General features: G+C 44.0%; 1 protein-coding gene across 1 annotated transcript in view; it reads right to left on the bottom strand.

Moving 5' to 3' along the window:
* LOC115095751 (vitamin D-binding protein-like) overlaps positions 1-13,745 on the bottom strand; it is a 174,646-nt gene that overhangs the window by 116,288 nt on the left and 44,613 nt on the right. The window contains exon 4 of the mRNA XM_029609871.1: positions 13,248-13,311. Coding sequence (XP_029465731.1) covers positions 13,248-13,311 — 64 coding nt within the window. The remainder of the gene's footprint in view (positions 1-13,247; positions 13,312-13,745) is intronic.

The following is a 13,745-nucleotide window of genomic DNA, read 5'->3' as shown; positions in this document are numbered from 1 at the left end:
GCAGACCTGGTTTCCTGCACAGTAGTCCATATAAGACTCTTCTAATTTCATTTTAATATACCCCCTCCCCATAAAAGTTCTAACTCACTGTAAATTTATACCAGGGAGCAATAAAATGGCAAGTTTGATACCAAATACCCTAAAGAACCTGAAAAATAATCTAGAACAGCAGAGATGTATCTATTTATTTAGCAGCAGGTCCATATTCAAAAGCATTTAGCCAGCTAACTCAAACGTTAGCCGGCCAAATGAATATTTGAGCACTTATTCAGCCAAATTCTAGCCTACTAATAAGATAACCGGCTAGAATTTAGCCAGCTAATTTAAGGGCATTCCAGGGACGTAACTGGGAGGAGTTGAGTTAGCCAGTTAATTTAGCCAGCTAATTCCGATATTCAGAATTAGCTGGATGACTTATCTGGCTAAGGGCTGGATTTTCTTTCTTTGCACGCCTTCCTGAATCACGGAGGGCGGGGGGGTGAAGCGGGGGGTGGGCCTGTGAAAGCCAGCAGTGATCGCACCACCGCAGTATCACTGCCGACCTTCGCACCCAATAGCGCCATCATAAAAGGTGGTGCTTTTGGGCGTGCTACTGGCAGCGATAAAGGGTCTTACCTTATCGCCGCCAGCAAAGTTTCCGCAGTGTCCACCCTGACACCGCCTCAACTCCTCCTCTTCCGTTGCCGACACTGCCCAGACTACAGGATTCAACGAATGCTTTCGCGTCGGAGACCATGGTGGGCCACCAGAAGAACCGCTGGAGCAGTGCCAAGGTTCGTGCTCGTACTGGGTGACCAGCGAATTTGGAATCATGTGCCCGGCGGAGAACTCTTTCTCAGAGTCGTCGGGGCATGACTGTCTTTCCTGCAGGAATTAGATGAGTGGCAGATAAACAAATACAGGCCGGGTCTATTATATGCATAGGTTCTTCCAGAGTATCCTAGGGCTCGAAGGATCGTGATAAGGCATCAGCCCGGAGGTTTTTATTGGCTGGACAATAGCAGAGTTCAAAATCGAACCTGGAGAAAAACAAGGCTCATCAGGGTTGACGGGCGTTGAAGCATTGTGCTTGACTCAAATGTTCCAGATTCTTATGATCGGTGAACACAGTAAATTTGTGTTGTACACCCTCTAGCCATGGGTGCCACTCTTCGAGGAGCCAATTTTACGGCGAGCAGCTCCTGATCCCTGATGCTGTAATTTTGCTCTGCAGATATAAATTTTCAAGAATAAAAAAGAACAAGGAACTACAGTTCCAGAGATGGTGCATAGACTCAGGACTACCCCAGTCCCAATGGTGGAAGCATCAACTTCAACCAGGAATAGACTATTCGAGTCAGGATGGTGCAGACAGGAGCCCTTCTGGAAGGCTTCCTTCAGGTGATGGAAGGCTGCAACGGCCTCGGGAGGCCAATTTCGTGTGTCTTGTAGGGATGTGAATCGTTTTAGGACGATTAAAATTATCGTCCGATAATTTTAATATCGTCTTAAACCGTTATGGAACACAATACAATACAGATTCTAATGATTTATCGTTATAAATCGTTAGAATCGTGAGCCGGCACACTAAAACCCCCTAAAACCCACCCCCGACCCTTTAAATTAAATCCCCCCCCCCCCCGAACCCCCCCCCCCCAATAACTTAAATAACCTGCGGGTCCAGCGGCGGTCCGGAACGGCAGCGGTCCGGAACGGGCTCCTGCTCCTGAATCTTGTCGTCTTCAGCCGGCGCCATTTCCAAAATGGCACCGAAAAATGGCGGCGGCCATAGACGAAAAAGATTGGACGGCAGGAGGTCCTTCCGGACCCCCGCTGGACTTTTGGCAAGTCTTGTGGGGGTCAGGAGGCCCCCCACAAGCTGGCCAAAAGTTCCTGGAGGTCCAGCGGGGGTCAGGGAGCGATTTCCCGCCGCGAATCGTTTTCGTACGGAAAATGGCGCCGGCAGGAGATCGACTGCAGGAGGTCGTTCAGCGAGGGTTCCGGCGCCTCGCTGAACGACCTCCTGCAGTCGATCTCCTGCCGGCAGTTTTCGTACGGAAAATGGCGCCGGCCATACGCGTATGGCCGGCGCCATTTTCCGTACGAAAACGATTCGCGGCGGGAAATCGCTCCCTGACCCCCGCTGGACCTCCAGGAACTTTTGGCCAGCTTGTGGGGGGCCTCCTGACCCCCACGAGACTTGCCAAAAGTCCAGCGGGGGTCCGGAAGGACCTCCTGCCGTCCAATCTTTTTCGTCTATGGCCGCCGCCATTTTTCGGCGCCATTTTGGAAAATGGCGCCGGCTGAAGACGACAAGATTCAGGAGCAGGAGCCCGTTCCGGACCGCTGCCGTTCCGGACCGCCGCTGGACCCGCAGGTTATTTAAGTTATTTGGGGGGGGGGGTTCGGGAGGGTGGGGGATTTAATTTAAAGGGTCGGGGGTGGGTTTTAGGGGGTTTTAATGTGCCGGTTTTTCGATTTTTCGATTTTTCGATTTTTAATGATTTTTAACGATTTTTCACGATATTTTACCCCCCCAAACGGCAACAATACGATTCCCTCCCCCTCCCAGCCGAATTCGATCGTTAAGACGATCGAGGACACGATTCACATCCCTAGTGTCTTGACCCTTACGAGTCAAGGCTGTCAACAGGGCAGCCCGGCTTGAATAGTGTGGGATGAAATGACAATAGTAGTTGAGGAATCCCAAGAAGCACTGGAGCACACTGAGGCCCACCGGCTGGGGCCAATCCTGGATTCCCTTTAGTTTGGCTGGATCCATGGAAAAGCCTTGCTGAGAGATTATATAACCAAGAAACGGTAGGCTGGATTTCTCGAACAGGCATTTGTCCAATTTCGCAAACATGGTTTTCACGAAGGCGCTGGAGAATGGTTCGAACATCAGTGCGATGAGTGTCTAGGTCTTTGGAAAAGACGAGGTATGCCATGACTTTGGTGTACAGTAGATCTCTGAAGATTTCGTTCATCATTCGTTGGAATAATGCAGATGCGTCACAGAGGCCAAAAGGCATCACCAAGTATTCATAGTGCCCGTCCCGGGTGTTAAAGGCAGTTTTCCAAATGTCATCGGGATGGATTCTTACCAAGGTTATATGGAGGAGGCCGTACCTAAAGAAACTGCAGCTGTTTTTGTACCTTGGAGGCCTGGCCTGGGATGGCCTGGAGGGCATGCGGCTCCACCGAGTCCATGGCCTTTGCAACCTGTTGCGTCAGAGGTGGACCCTTGGGCCAAGGTGGGGTTGATGCAACCCGTAGGTGAGGACCTATGGGTCCCCACCGTCGGCAGATGGAGTGGGCTGAAGATAGAGGCCGCTGGAGCTTCACCTATACCAGCCCTCGTTCCCTGCGGGTTGAGCCTTTGGGTGCCGGGCTGGCAGGACTTAGGTGGGCCTCGAAGTGATTAGTGAGAGAAGTTGGTTCAGCCCAGAGACAGCAGTCGATAGATGGCGTAGTCCTACCCTGGACTGGGTACGGTACTGGAATTCGGGCACCAATGGGTCAGAGAGTAGCTGGAGGCGCTCGAGCAAAGATAGGCCAAAGCCTAATAAGTCCATATCCAGGGAGTAGGCTAGAAGAGGCATCAATGATAGGCTTGGATCAGGGCCAGGGGCAAACGGAGGTCGTGGCAAGCAATATAGAATTCTGAACATGGAGAAGTCTATAGTGCAGTCAATCAAGGCGATGGTCTGAGCACGAAGTCAAGCGAAGTCAGGCATAGCAGATGTCTGGGTCTGGAGATAGGCTGAAGAGTAGTCAGGCATAGCAGAGGTCTGGGTCTGGATATAGGCTGAAGAGTAGTCAAACAAAGCAAAGTCGATATCCGTAGAGTCAGTCCAACACATAGACAATGCAGGACCAATGAAGACAGGAACCAGGAACAATGAAGGTCAGGAACATGGAATAGAGAGGATTCTAGAGATGTGAATCGTGTGCCAGATCGTCTTAACGATCAGATTCGGCTGGGGGGGGGGAAAAATCTGATCGTTAAGATATGTGAATTGGAATCGTTTCCGATTCCAATTCACATCGCTAATTTTTTTTTTAGGGAGGCCCGCGCCGCTAAAAAAAAACAAACCCACCCGACCCTTTAAATCGACCCCCCCAAAACCTTTTAAAATTACCTGGTGGTCCAGGGGGGCCTCGAGGGACCTCAGGGAGAGATCCAGGGGGGCCTCGGGGAGAGGAGAGATCCAGGGGGGCCTTGGGAAGAGATTTCCCATTCCCAGGCATCAGCTGTTCTAAAAAACAAATGGCGCCAATGCCCCTTTGCCCTTACCATGTGACAGGGTATCCGTGCCATTGGCCGGCCCCTGTCACATGGTAGGAGCACTGGATGGCTGGCGCCATCTTTAAAGATGGCACCGGCCACCTTTACTCATCAGCCCCTATTTGGCGCTGGCCATCCAGTGCTCCTACCATGTGACAGGGGCCGGCCAATGGCACGGATACCCTGTCACATGGTAAGGGCAAAGGGGCATCGGCGCCATTTTTTTTTTTTAGAACAGCTGATGCCTGGGAACGGGAAATACACTGGAGAGTCTGTCATCATCCGGGGCTGTGGCCAAGTTCCCTCCGCGAGCCTTCAAAAGGATTAGCGATGCGCGTGCGCCTAGGGAGGGGTGCGGCGCTGGTGGCAGCGTCTCTCCGTGGACCATGCAGAGAGGTCTGACGAGCACTGGTATCTTGACTGGCAACACTGGGGACCATGGCAAAGCCGGAGGCACTAGGGGCAACCAGAGGGTGAAGCTGGTGGCCCACTGCCGCTAGCAAGGAGGAACCAGGAGCTGGAGTCCGTGAAAGAAGTTGAGGGGGCCATGCCACGGGTCTGCCGCAAATGGCACATGTAACACTAATTTTTTTATGTACCATGAAAGGGGACTACTTAATCATCACAAAAACTGTAGCATTTCAAGTCATCTACAAATGGTAAGCGAGATGCCATCAATTGGGGATTGGTAGCTCTAGGATTAAGGAGTTAATTACAATACTCGATGGATTTAGTGCTATTCATGATGCCCAAATGGGCCATCCGCACTTATGTCATCTTGCAGAGCCAAATCATGAAGGATTTCCCATTGCTCCAGTATCCTCTTCAGTAAAAAATACATGCCTACATCCCCGATCACCCAGTAAACAGGCACCCACACTGCTTTCTGCTGCTCAGGCAGCTGCTACCTACCCTTCATGCTATGGTGAAAATACCCCCCCTCTTTTCTTGCACTTATCAATCTTTTCAGCACTAAGCTGTTAAGTTCTTGGCTTGGCCCCAAGGCATCTTATACTGCCAGGTGCAGTAAGTGTGCAAAATAATGGATGCCCTCATAGCTCCCATCCTGCACTGCCTTTTTCTTATTTTTACCACTATCTGTCACAATAAAAAAAAACCCAGGAGCAACAGTCTTGTGTCTCTACTCTAGGTGCCAGCCCACCTGCTGCTAAGATGTTCATTGAGGTGTAGTTAATATCATTGCATGGGTGTGCGGCATAGCCCACCTGTACTCTGCTGCTCTTCCCTCTGCTACAGCTGCTTCCTGTCCCTGCCTTGGACTGCTGCCACTAATGGGCTATCAAGGAAATATAGGTGTGTGTAGCATTCTGGCTTGTCCAGATATCGCTAGTGGAATGCACGCGTATCTTCTCCACCTTGGCCAACTCTGCCTGTATGTGAGCATAGCACCGAGCGTACAGATTGGGGATAACCTGCGTGCTGAAAGTTGTCTGGGAGGGAACTTTGAAATTAGAGGCTAACACCTGCAGTAGCTGCTTAAATCCCATGGTCTGGACTGATCATTGAGTGTAATTATTTCCCTGATGCATTAGGTGGCAACCTTTCAACCTGCCTGCTTCCTACTATGGGATAGTGAGGTGGTGATACATCCCAACTGCTCCATGATAGCTTGCCACATTGATAATTCAATGGAATATATTGTAGCAATTTTCAAAAGCCCACTTACATGGGTAAAGTGCATTTATATGGGTAAAACCCAGTGTGAAGTGCTTATATGCTTTTGAAAACTGGGCCCATAAAAATGAATTTTTCCTCCATAAATAGGCTTTTGAGAATTGCTACATTTATGTGCGTGACTCCTTTGAAAAGTTTTACATGCATAAATGCACTTTATGGGTGTAAATGGGCTTTTGAAAATTACTATGGTATCAGCTACTTTTATGTGCACAATTCCTTTGAAAATTACCTCCAATGGTTACATATGATTGAAGTGCAAATGTGAATGATTTTCTGGAAATAATTTTATTTATTTATTTATTCATTTGAAGTTTTTTCTATACCGACATTCGTTGGCATATCATATCGGTTTACATGGAACACGTTTCCAGAACCTTCCTAGAAAATATAATCCTCAATACCTTTGCTGAGCACACTGGATTCACCATTTACTATATTAACTTTTCCAAAATCAAGATACTTGTCACCTAACTACTCTAGGTTCTCCAAATTATATGAACAAAAAAAAAGGCCTGGCTAAACAGGCATCATCACCAAAAATATAACTACAAGCATACAAATAAAATGATATACTATATTACTTTTTACTCAACAGCTAGAGTTTCTTATCAATGTATTTTTACAAAACAATCTTTGAAAGGTTAAAAAGCAGTTCTACAAATACTTAGCAATAAGCACAGAGGGACAACACTTAAGAATTAACACAATACATACAACAAATTCCCCACAGAATCAAAACCATCACTCCCCCCCCCCCCCCCCCCACACACACACACACACACAATACTCTGTGGAAGTATATTGAAAACTAGACACTCAATAAGCTAGCATGCAAAGCTGAGACTAAATGTTTTGTTATATTGCAAACTCCAGACAGGATTGCACAGTCCCACCATAATTTTATCAAGGAGGAATTCCAAAGGGATTCCTGAATATTTTAGGTTGTGATCTAAAGAGAGTTATACAACCAGCGGCATTATACTCTCAACATGTTTCGCCCACCACAGCCTTCCTCAGGGAATCTTTTATTCACCGCCACTGTCGCTGTCTGTGTCATGCATATTTATTTATTTATTTATTTATTTAGAATTTTTTATTAGGGATGTGCAGAGCAAAATTTTATGTTCATATTTTTTATGTCCGAAAGGGGGTCCCACTTGCGGCCAATATGGACATAAAAAAAATCCAATGAGTTGGGTATATGTACATATGTGCAAAAAAAAATTTAAACCCCCTCACCCTCCTTAATCCCCCCCCCAGACTTACCACAACCCCCCCAAGCTGGCCAAAAGTTCTTTTTGGGCCGAACGAGCCGTCCGGCGCGAACTCGCCGGGAATCACGTGACGCCGCGTCACTCGACGTGCCGCCGACGTCACATGCTTCTCGCCAAGGATTGCAGAAATGGCGTCCTCACTCCTCGCTCGATCACCAGGGAGTTGTGGTAAGTCTGGGGGGGGGGATTAAGGAGGGTGAGGGGGTTTAAATTTTTATTTTGGCTCAACAATCGCGATTTCCCACATATCGAACATATCTATGTTCGATATGTGGGAAATCCGATCGTTTATGTCGAATCAATTTTTTAAGTAAAAAAAAAATATGAGTTGCGTTTTACTAATGCGGTCAATCCGAATGCACACCCCTATTTTTTATATAACCGACATTCCTGTAAAGAATACAGATCACACCGGTTTACATTGAAACAGAACTTTCACTGGGAGGCGATACATTAAACAATGAACATTAGCGTATTATAACATTCAAACATTTGGAAACAAGGAACAATTACAAACCGAAAACAGCTTCAACGCAGAATTAATAAAAAATAAAAATAAAAATAAAAATAAATATAAATACTTTAATACAAGTTCCATTAAAACAAGTAGGAAGGTTAAGTAGCTTGGATAAGGGGGGGGAGAGAAGGAGGGAAAGGATGGCAAAGGGGGTGGGAGGGAGGGGGCAGGAAGGAATAAGGGGTAGAGCCTACGGAAGAAAACAATAGGAGGGAGAAACCCAGATGAGTCCTGGGAGGGCTGTGTAGAGAGATCGGTGTGCCCATTAACTGTTGGCCTTAGGCCTTAGTCCATGTTCTAAGAACAGCATCAGAAAGAACTTGGGTTTTCAGGGAAAGCTTGACTGAAATGTAAAGCTTCAACGCATATCTGGGAAAATCAAGGCATTCATACAATAAGATGCATCCAAACCATGTGAACTTTGAATGAATCTGATTTTCAATACACTTCAACAGAGGATTGTGGGGAGGGGGTGGGGCAAAGATGGTTTTGTTTCTGTGAGAACTTTTTTTTAATCTATAGATGCAATATTGCATATGTTATGTTACTTGTTAGTGTTGTCCCTCTGCATTGTATGCTAAGTATTTGTTTAACTGCTTTTAATCTAAAGATGTTTTGGTAAAAATAAATTAATCCTTGATTAGAAGTTTTAGCCATTGATTAAGTAATGTAGCACATCACTTTGTTTATACAATCCAAATTAGATGGACATCTATTCTATCTCAAACCTTAGAAGCACAGTAATCTTTCAAAAATCTCCCCCTCGCAATCTGATGTTTATAATTTTCTCCCCCAAATGAATAAGTCAATTTTTCAATTCTTGCTACTTCAAAAAAAACTGCAGTCGTCCATACCTCACAGATGACACAGATTTCCAAAAAAAGCCACATCAGAGAATCTAGCAGTTAATAGCACTGGTGATGCTAGTTTTGGAATCTTTTTAGGAATAGTGTTCTCACCACCAATCTACTAAGCCTTGTCCTGGAGACAGATACAGTTTTTACAGTGGTTAAAAGACAGGAAACAGAGAGTAGGATTAAATGGTCAATGTTCTCAGTGGAAAAGGGTAAACAGTGGAGTGCCTCAGGGATCTGTACTTGGACTGGTGCTTTTCAATATATATATATATATATAAATGATCTAGAAAGGAATACGACGAGTGAGGTTATCAAATTTGCGGATGATACAAAATTATTCAGAGTAGGGGGAGAGAGAGAGGATTAGAGCAGGAGAACTGCTTCGTTTACCTTTGAATATTTGCCTTTCTTACTGACTGTCTCCTTTGCAACCGGGGGTGAGGGTGTGGCCCTGGCCCTGACGGAGAGTGTCCACTGCTGATGACATCACGGGCTGGAAGGCCTTAAAAGGAACGCCCCCAGCGGCGTGCAGTCGACGCCGACGCGCTGCCAAAGCCGCGCGCGCCAAAGGGGCGCGCGGCTTAGCAGTAGTTTGCTGCTCGAAAATTTGTTTACTTCTTAGAAGAACTCCTATACAGTGAGTAAACAGTTTATTTTTGCGCTTATTATCCTCTCGAAACTCTCCTCTCCCTCTATACCAGGAAACAAATAAGAATACTTCCTCTTCAGAGAAGCATAAAAAAGGGATTTTGTTTGTTACTTGTTTATCTTATGCCGCACACTAAAAGAAAGGCACGGGTGAGGGAGGCTATTACCTCGTCTCCACTCCCCATATCATCACAGCCTCAAATTGACTCCTTTTTTATGATGCAAGCCACTTCGACGCCGGTGGAGGGTGCCGCAGGGGATGCCACTATAGAGAGAAATGTGGCACCCAGGGCAGAGGTCATCTCTTTGAGTCCCGGTGCTCCTTCTACTCCTTCCCCTCCAGCAAAAAATTTGATAAATGTTACTAGACCCATCTTGTTAGATGAGAGTCTTAATAACTCTATTACTGAAAAGGGGAAAGAGGACCTTGCTGTAGGGGGTAAAGAGGACTATAAGGCTGAGCTTGGAGTGATACTTCCTTCAGAGGTTCCGATTACATTAGAAACTCTTTGGATGGCAATTAAATCCCTGGAAAAGGCAATTATAAATTTAACTCAATCGACATCTGAATATCAAAAGAGACTTGTGGAATTGGAAAGTACTAACAACTTAAGCCAGAGTAAAATTGATAATACTGTAAAGCGTTTGGATAGTGTAGAGTCTTTACAATTAAATATTGTTAAAAATGAAATGGTAAATGTAAAGAAATTAGAGTATATAGAGAATACTTTGAAATACTCCAATCTAAGGGTTATAAATTTTCCTATCCAAAATTTAATATCAGCTAAAGATATGTTTACAGATTATCTACATAATATATTAAAAATGCCCCAACAGGCAATACCAGCTATAGCTAAGATATTTTACATTACAAATAGGGGGAAAAATGAGAATCAAGTAGCAATTCCTCAAGTAGAAGAAATGAACCTGACGGAGGTATTGGAAACCTCCATGAGTACTGAGATTAGATCACGATCTACTATGTTTGTACAATTCCTATTTCAATCTGAAAGGGACACAGTGCTAAGATTGTTTTTGAGACATAGAGGGGAGAAATTTCATGGACAGCAGATTTGGATTTACCCAGATCTTGCTAGAAACACCCAATTAAGAAGAAAAGAATTCTTGAAATTTAAACCTGATATAATAGCTAGGGGCGCTAGATTTATGCTTAAATATCCATGTAGATGTGAGTTAGTATACAAAGAACATAAATATGTATTCATGGAGGTTTCGGGTCTTCAGTCTTTTTTAGATTCTCACCCCATAGATACAGCTGATGGTTAGGAGCTATTTAAGGGTAGTGGCTTAATATCTCTGAGAATAAGAGGTAGGGGGATTTATTCCCCTATGTTTTTCTTTAGAATTTTCTTTAGTTAAATTTCGCTCAATACTTATTGTTCCCTGGATTACTTTCATGACGATAGATATTGTTTAACAATGTAAGTAAGAGAAAAAAATTCTTGTTTAAATTATGATAACAATATGGATATGGTATAATGTTTGTCATTATATTTGTGAAAATTTATAAATAAAAAAAAAAAAATTATTCAGAGTACATAAATCACAAGCGGACTGTGATACATTACAGGAGGACCTTGCAAGACTGGAAGATTGGGCAACCAAATGGCAGATGAAATTTAATGTGGACAAGTGCAAGGTGTTGCATATAGGGAAAAATAACCCTTGCTGTAGTTACACAATGTTAGGATCTATATAAGGAGCTACCACCCAAGAAAAAGATCTAGGCATCATAGTGGATAATACTTTAAAATCGTCGGCTCAGTGTGCTGCAGCAGTCAAAAAAGCAAACAGAATGTTAGGAATTATTAGGAAGGGAATGGTTAATAAAACGGAAAATGTCATAATGTCTCTAAATCACTCCATGGTGAGACCACACCTTGAATACTGTGTACAATTCTGGTTGCCGCATCTCAAAAAAGATATTGTTGCGATGGAGAAGGTACAGAGAAGGGCAAACAAAATGATAAAGGGGATGGAACAGCTCCCCTATGAGGAAAGGCTGAAGAGGTTAGGGCTGTTCAGCTTGGAGAAGAGATGGCTGAGGGGGGGATATGATAGAGGTCTTTAAGATCATGAGAGGTCTTAAATGAGTAGATGTGAATCAGTTATTTACACTTTCGAATAATAGAAGGACTAGGGGGCATTCCATGAAGTTAGCAAGTTGCACATTTAAGACTAATCGGAGAAAATTCTTTTTCACTCAATGCACAAAAAAGCTCTGGAATTTGTTGCCAGAGGATGTGATTAGTGCAGTTAGTGTAGCTGGGTTCAAAAACGGTTTGGATAAGGTCTTGGAGGAGAAGTTCATTAACGGCTATTAATCAAGTTTACTTAGGAATAGCCACTGCTATTAATTGCATCAGTAGCATGGGATGTTCTTGGTGTTTGGGTAATTGCCAGGTTCTTGTGGCCTGGTTTGACCTCTGTTGGAAACAGGATGCTGGGCTTGATGGACCCTTGGTCTGACCCAACATGGCTAGTTCTTATGTTCTTATGTTCTCAGTGACTGGAGACAGCTCCAGGAAAAATTCTGGATCTTAGGACCACATCTACCATTCTACCATGCATGTATGTGTGTAGTGTAATGTCCACAGTTTCTCCAACAATATGGATTAGTTTTAGGATCGTGACAGAAGAGAGGAAATCTGTACATTTGCTGAAACAAACGAACCATCAGCTTAGAATGGCAGGCACTACTATGTTAGAATTAAATGGTGTCACTTACTCCAGCCTGCTTTCATGTCTAATCAACCTTGATTTTCTTTGCTTTGGAGTCAAAACTCTTTTTTTATGTGACTTTTACTTATTTAAAGGATGCTATAATATATGCAAACATGACCATAATATGATGTGCATCGTTTTTTGTGTTTGTGTCGTTCTTCGTTTTTCGGCCGCCATGGAAAATGTCGTTTTTTTTCGGTTCGGGTCTTTTTTTTCGCGAAAAATCGATTTTTAGTTAGTGCGCGCTAACTCCCCGTTAGATTTTGTTAGTTTTTGTTAGTTTTTGTTAGTTTTTGTTAGTGCGCACTAACAGGACTTAGTGCGCACTAACGGGGAGTTAGCGCGCACTGACTCCCGTTAGTGCGCACTAATCGGAAAGACGAATTTTTGCGAAAAAACAGGAAAATCCTGATTTTTTTCGGGCTCCCTGAAACATGCCGAATTGGACAATTTCGTTGCAATTTTCCAATTCGGCAAAAACGAATGCACATCTCTAATATGCACTAGTAATGAATCATATTCTGTCACGTTGCTTGCTCTGTTTTCCCTGTGTATTGTTTCTAGCAGCGATGGGCAGACTGCATTTAACCTGTTTCAGATTCCTGCTTGGAATAGACTGGCCTGGTCTGGATTCTTTTTTAGTTCTTTTAGTTAGATTTATCATGGTTATGACAGAATATTACTTTTGCAGGCTGTCTCAGATTTTCCTGGCTTGTCTGAGCTCCAACTTTTCAGACAAGGCCTCTCTGTTTCTGATCTAGACTGGTTTGGGTTATCAATGCCAGCCAACTTAGACTGTCCAGCTCACCAGGTAGGGGAAGGCAAGAAGCTTTGCCCTGATCTTTGTATCTCTTTCACCTAACCAAACAGGGCAGTAATCTTACAACAGATGCCAAACAAGAATCCAGTCCATCAACTACCTTACATGAGTCAGGTTGAAAATGCATTCTGGAAGCCAAGTTGATTTTGGTGTCAGAACTCATGTCTGTCTGGATTGGATCTAAGTGACATCTGGACAGACCCAGAGTTTCTCAGAAAATCTGAATGAACCCCACCCCAGGTCTAAAGATGAAGGAAATTAAATCTGCAGTGACTCACTTGTTCCTAGTTATTAGTATCACTTCACTGAAAAATACATTCATCTAACCTAGACTTTTTGGTCTGGTGAACAATATATTACCGAGCCTCGACATAGGTATGAACATAATATGATTACAAATTTATTTAAAGGCATAACTTACCTGGTCCTAAAAACAGTTTCCACACCGTACGTTAGCCCACACCCAGTGTTTTTCACTTCTTGATCTAGAGTACAAATACCAAAAAATATTAATGTGAACATAGCTGATTAGTTAACAGTCACGTATTAGATCATTTGCTCTGTGCCTTTTGTATTGTTGTGTGGGTACCACTGGTAAAGGTAATTCACTTATAGAGTTCAGCCTAATGGGTCATCCCCTATATGCAGGATGCCTTTGGCAGGCACAAGAAACCAATGGAATAAAAGCCCACAACTCCACCCAATTGCATTTTCCTTTGCCAGGTCTTTCTCCAGCCCTTCTCATATTACTTTCTTTTTTTTCCCTCTATCTCTTTTAGAATGATAGTTTTTCCTTGATCCTTTGTGGGTTTCCAGCCCAACCAGAAATGGCCTTTACTGAGATGTGGCATTGAAAGCCTTCACAACTCTTTGGGGATTTTTCTGTCTTTAACACTCTTCTTCCTTCCATCTAGCTCGA

The sequence above is a fragment of the Rhinatrema bivittatum genome, chromosome 1, assembly GCF_901001135.1.
Source record: "Rhinatrema bivittatum chromosome 1, aRhiBiv1.1, whole genome shotgun sequence".
Taxonomy (NCBI): domain Eukaryota; kingdom Metazoa; phylum Chordata; class Amphibia; order Gymnophiona; family Rhinatrematidae; genus Rhinatrema; species Rhinatrema bivittatum.
This window is presented reverse-complemented; position numbering and strand designations above follow the sequence as displayed.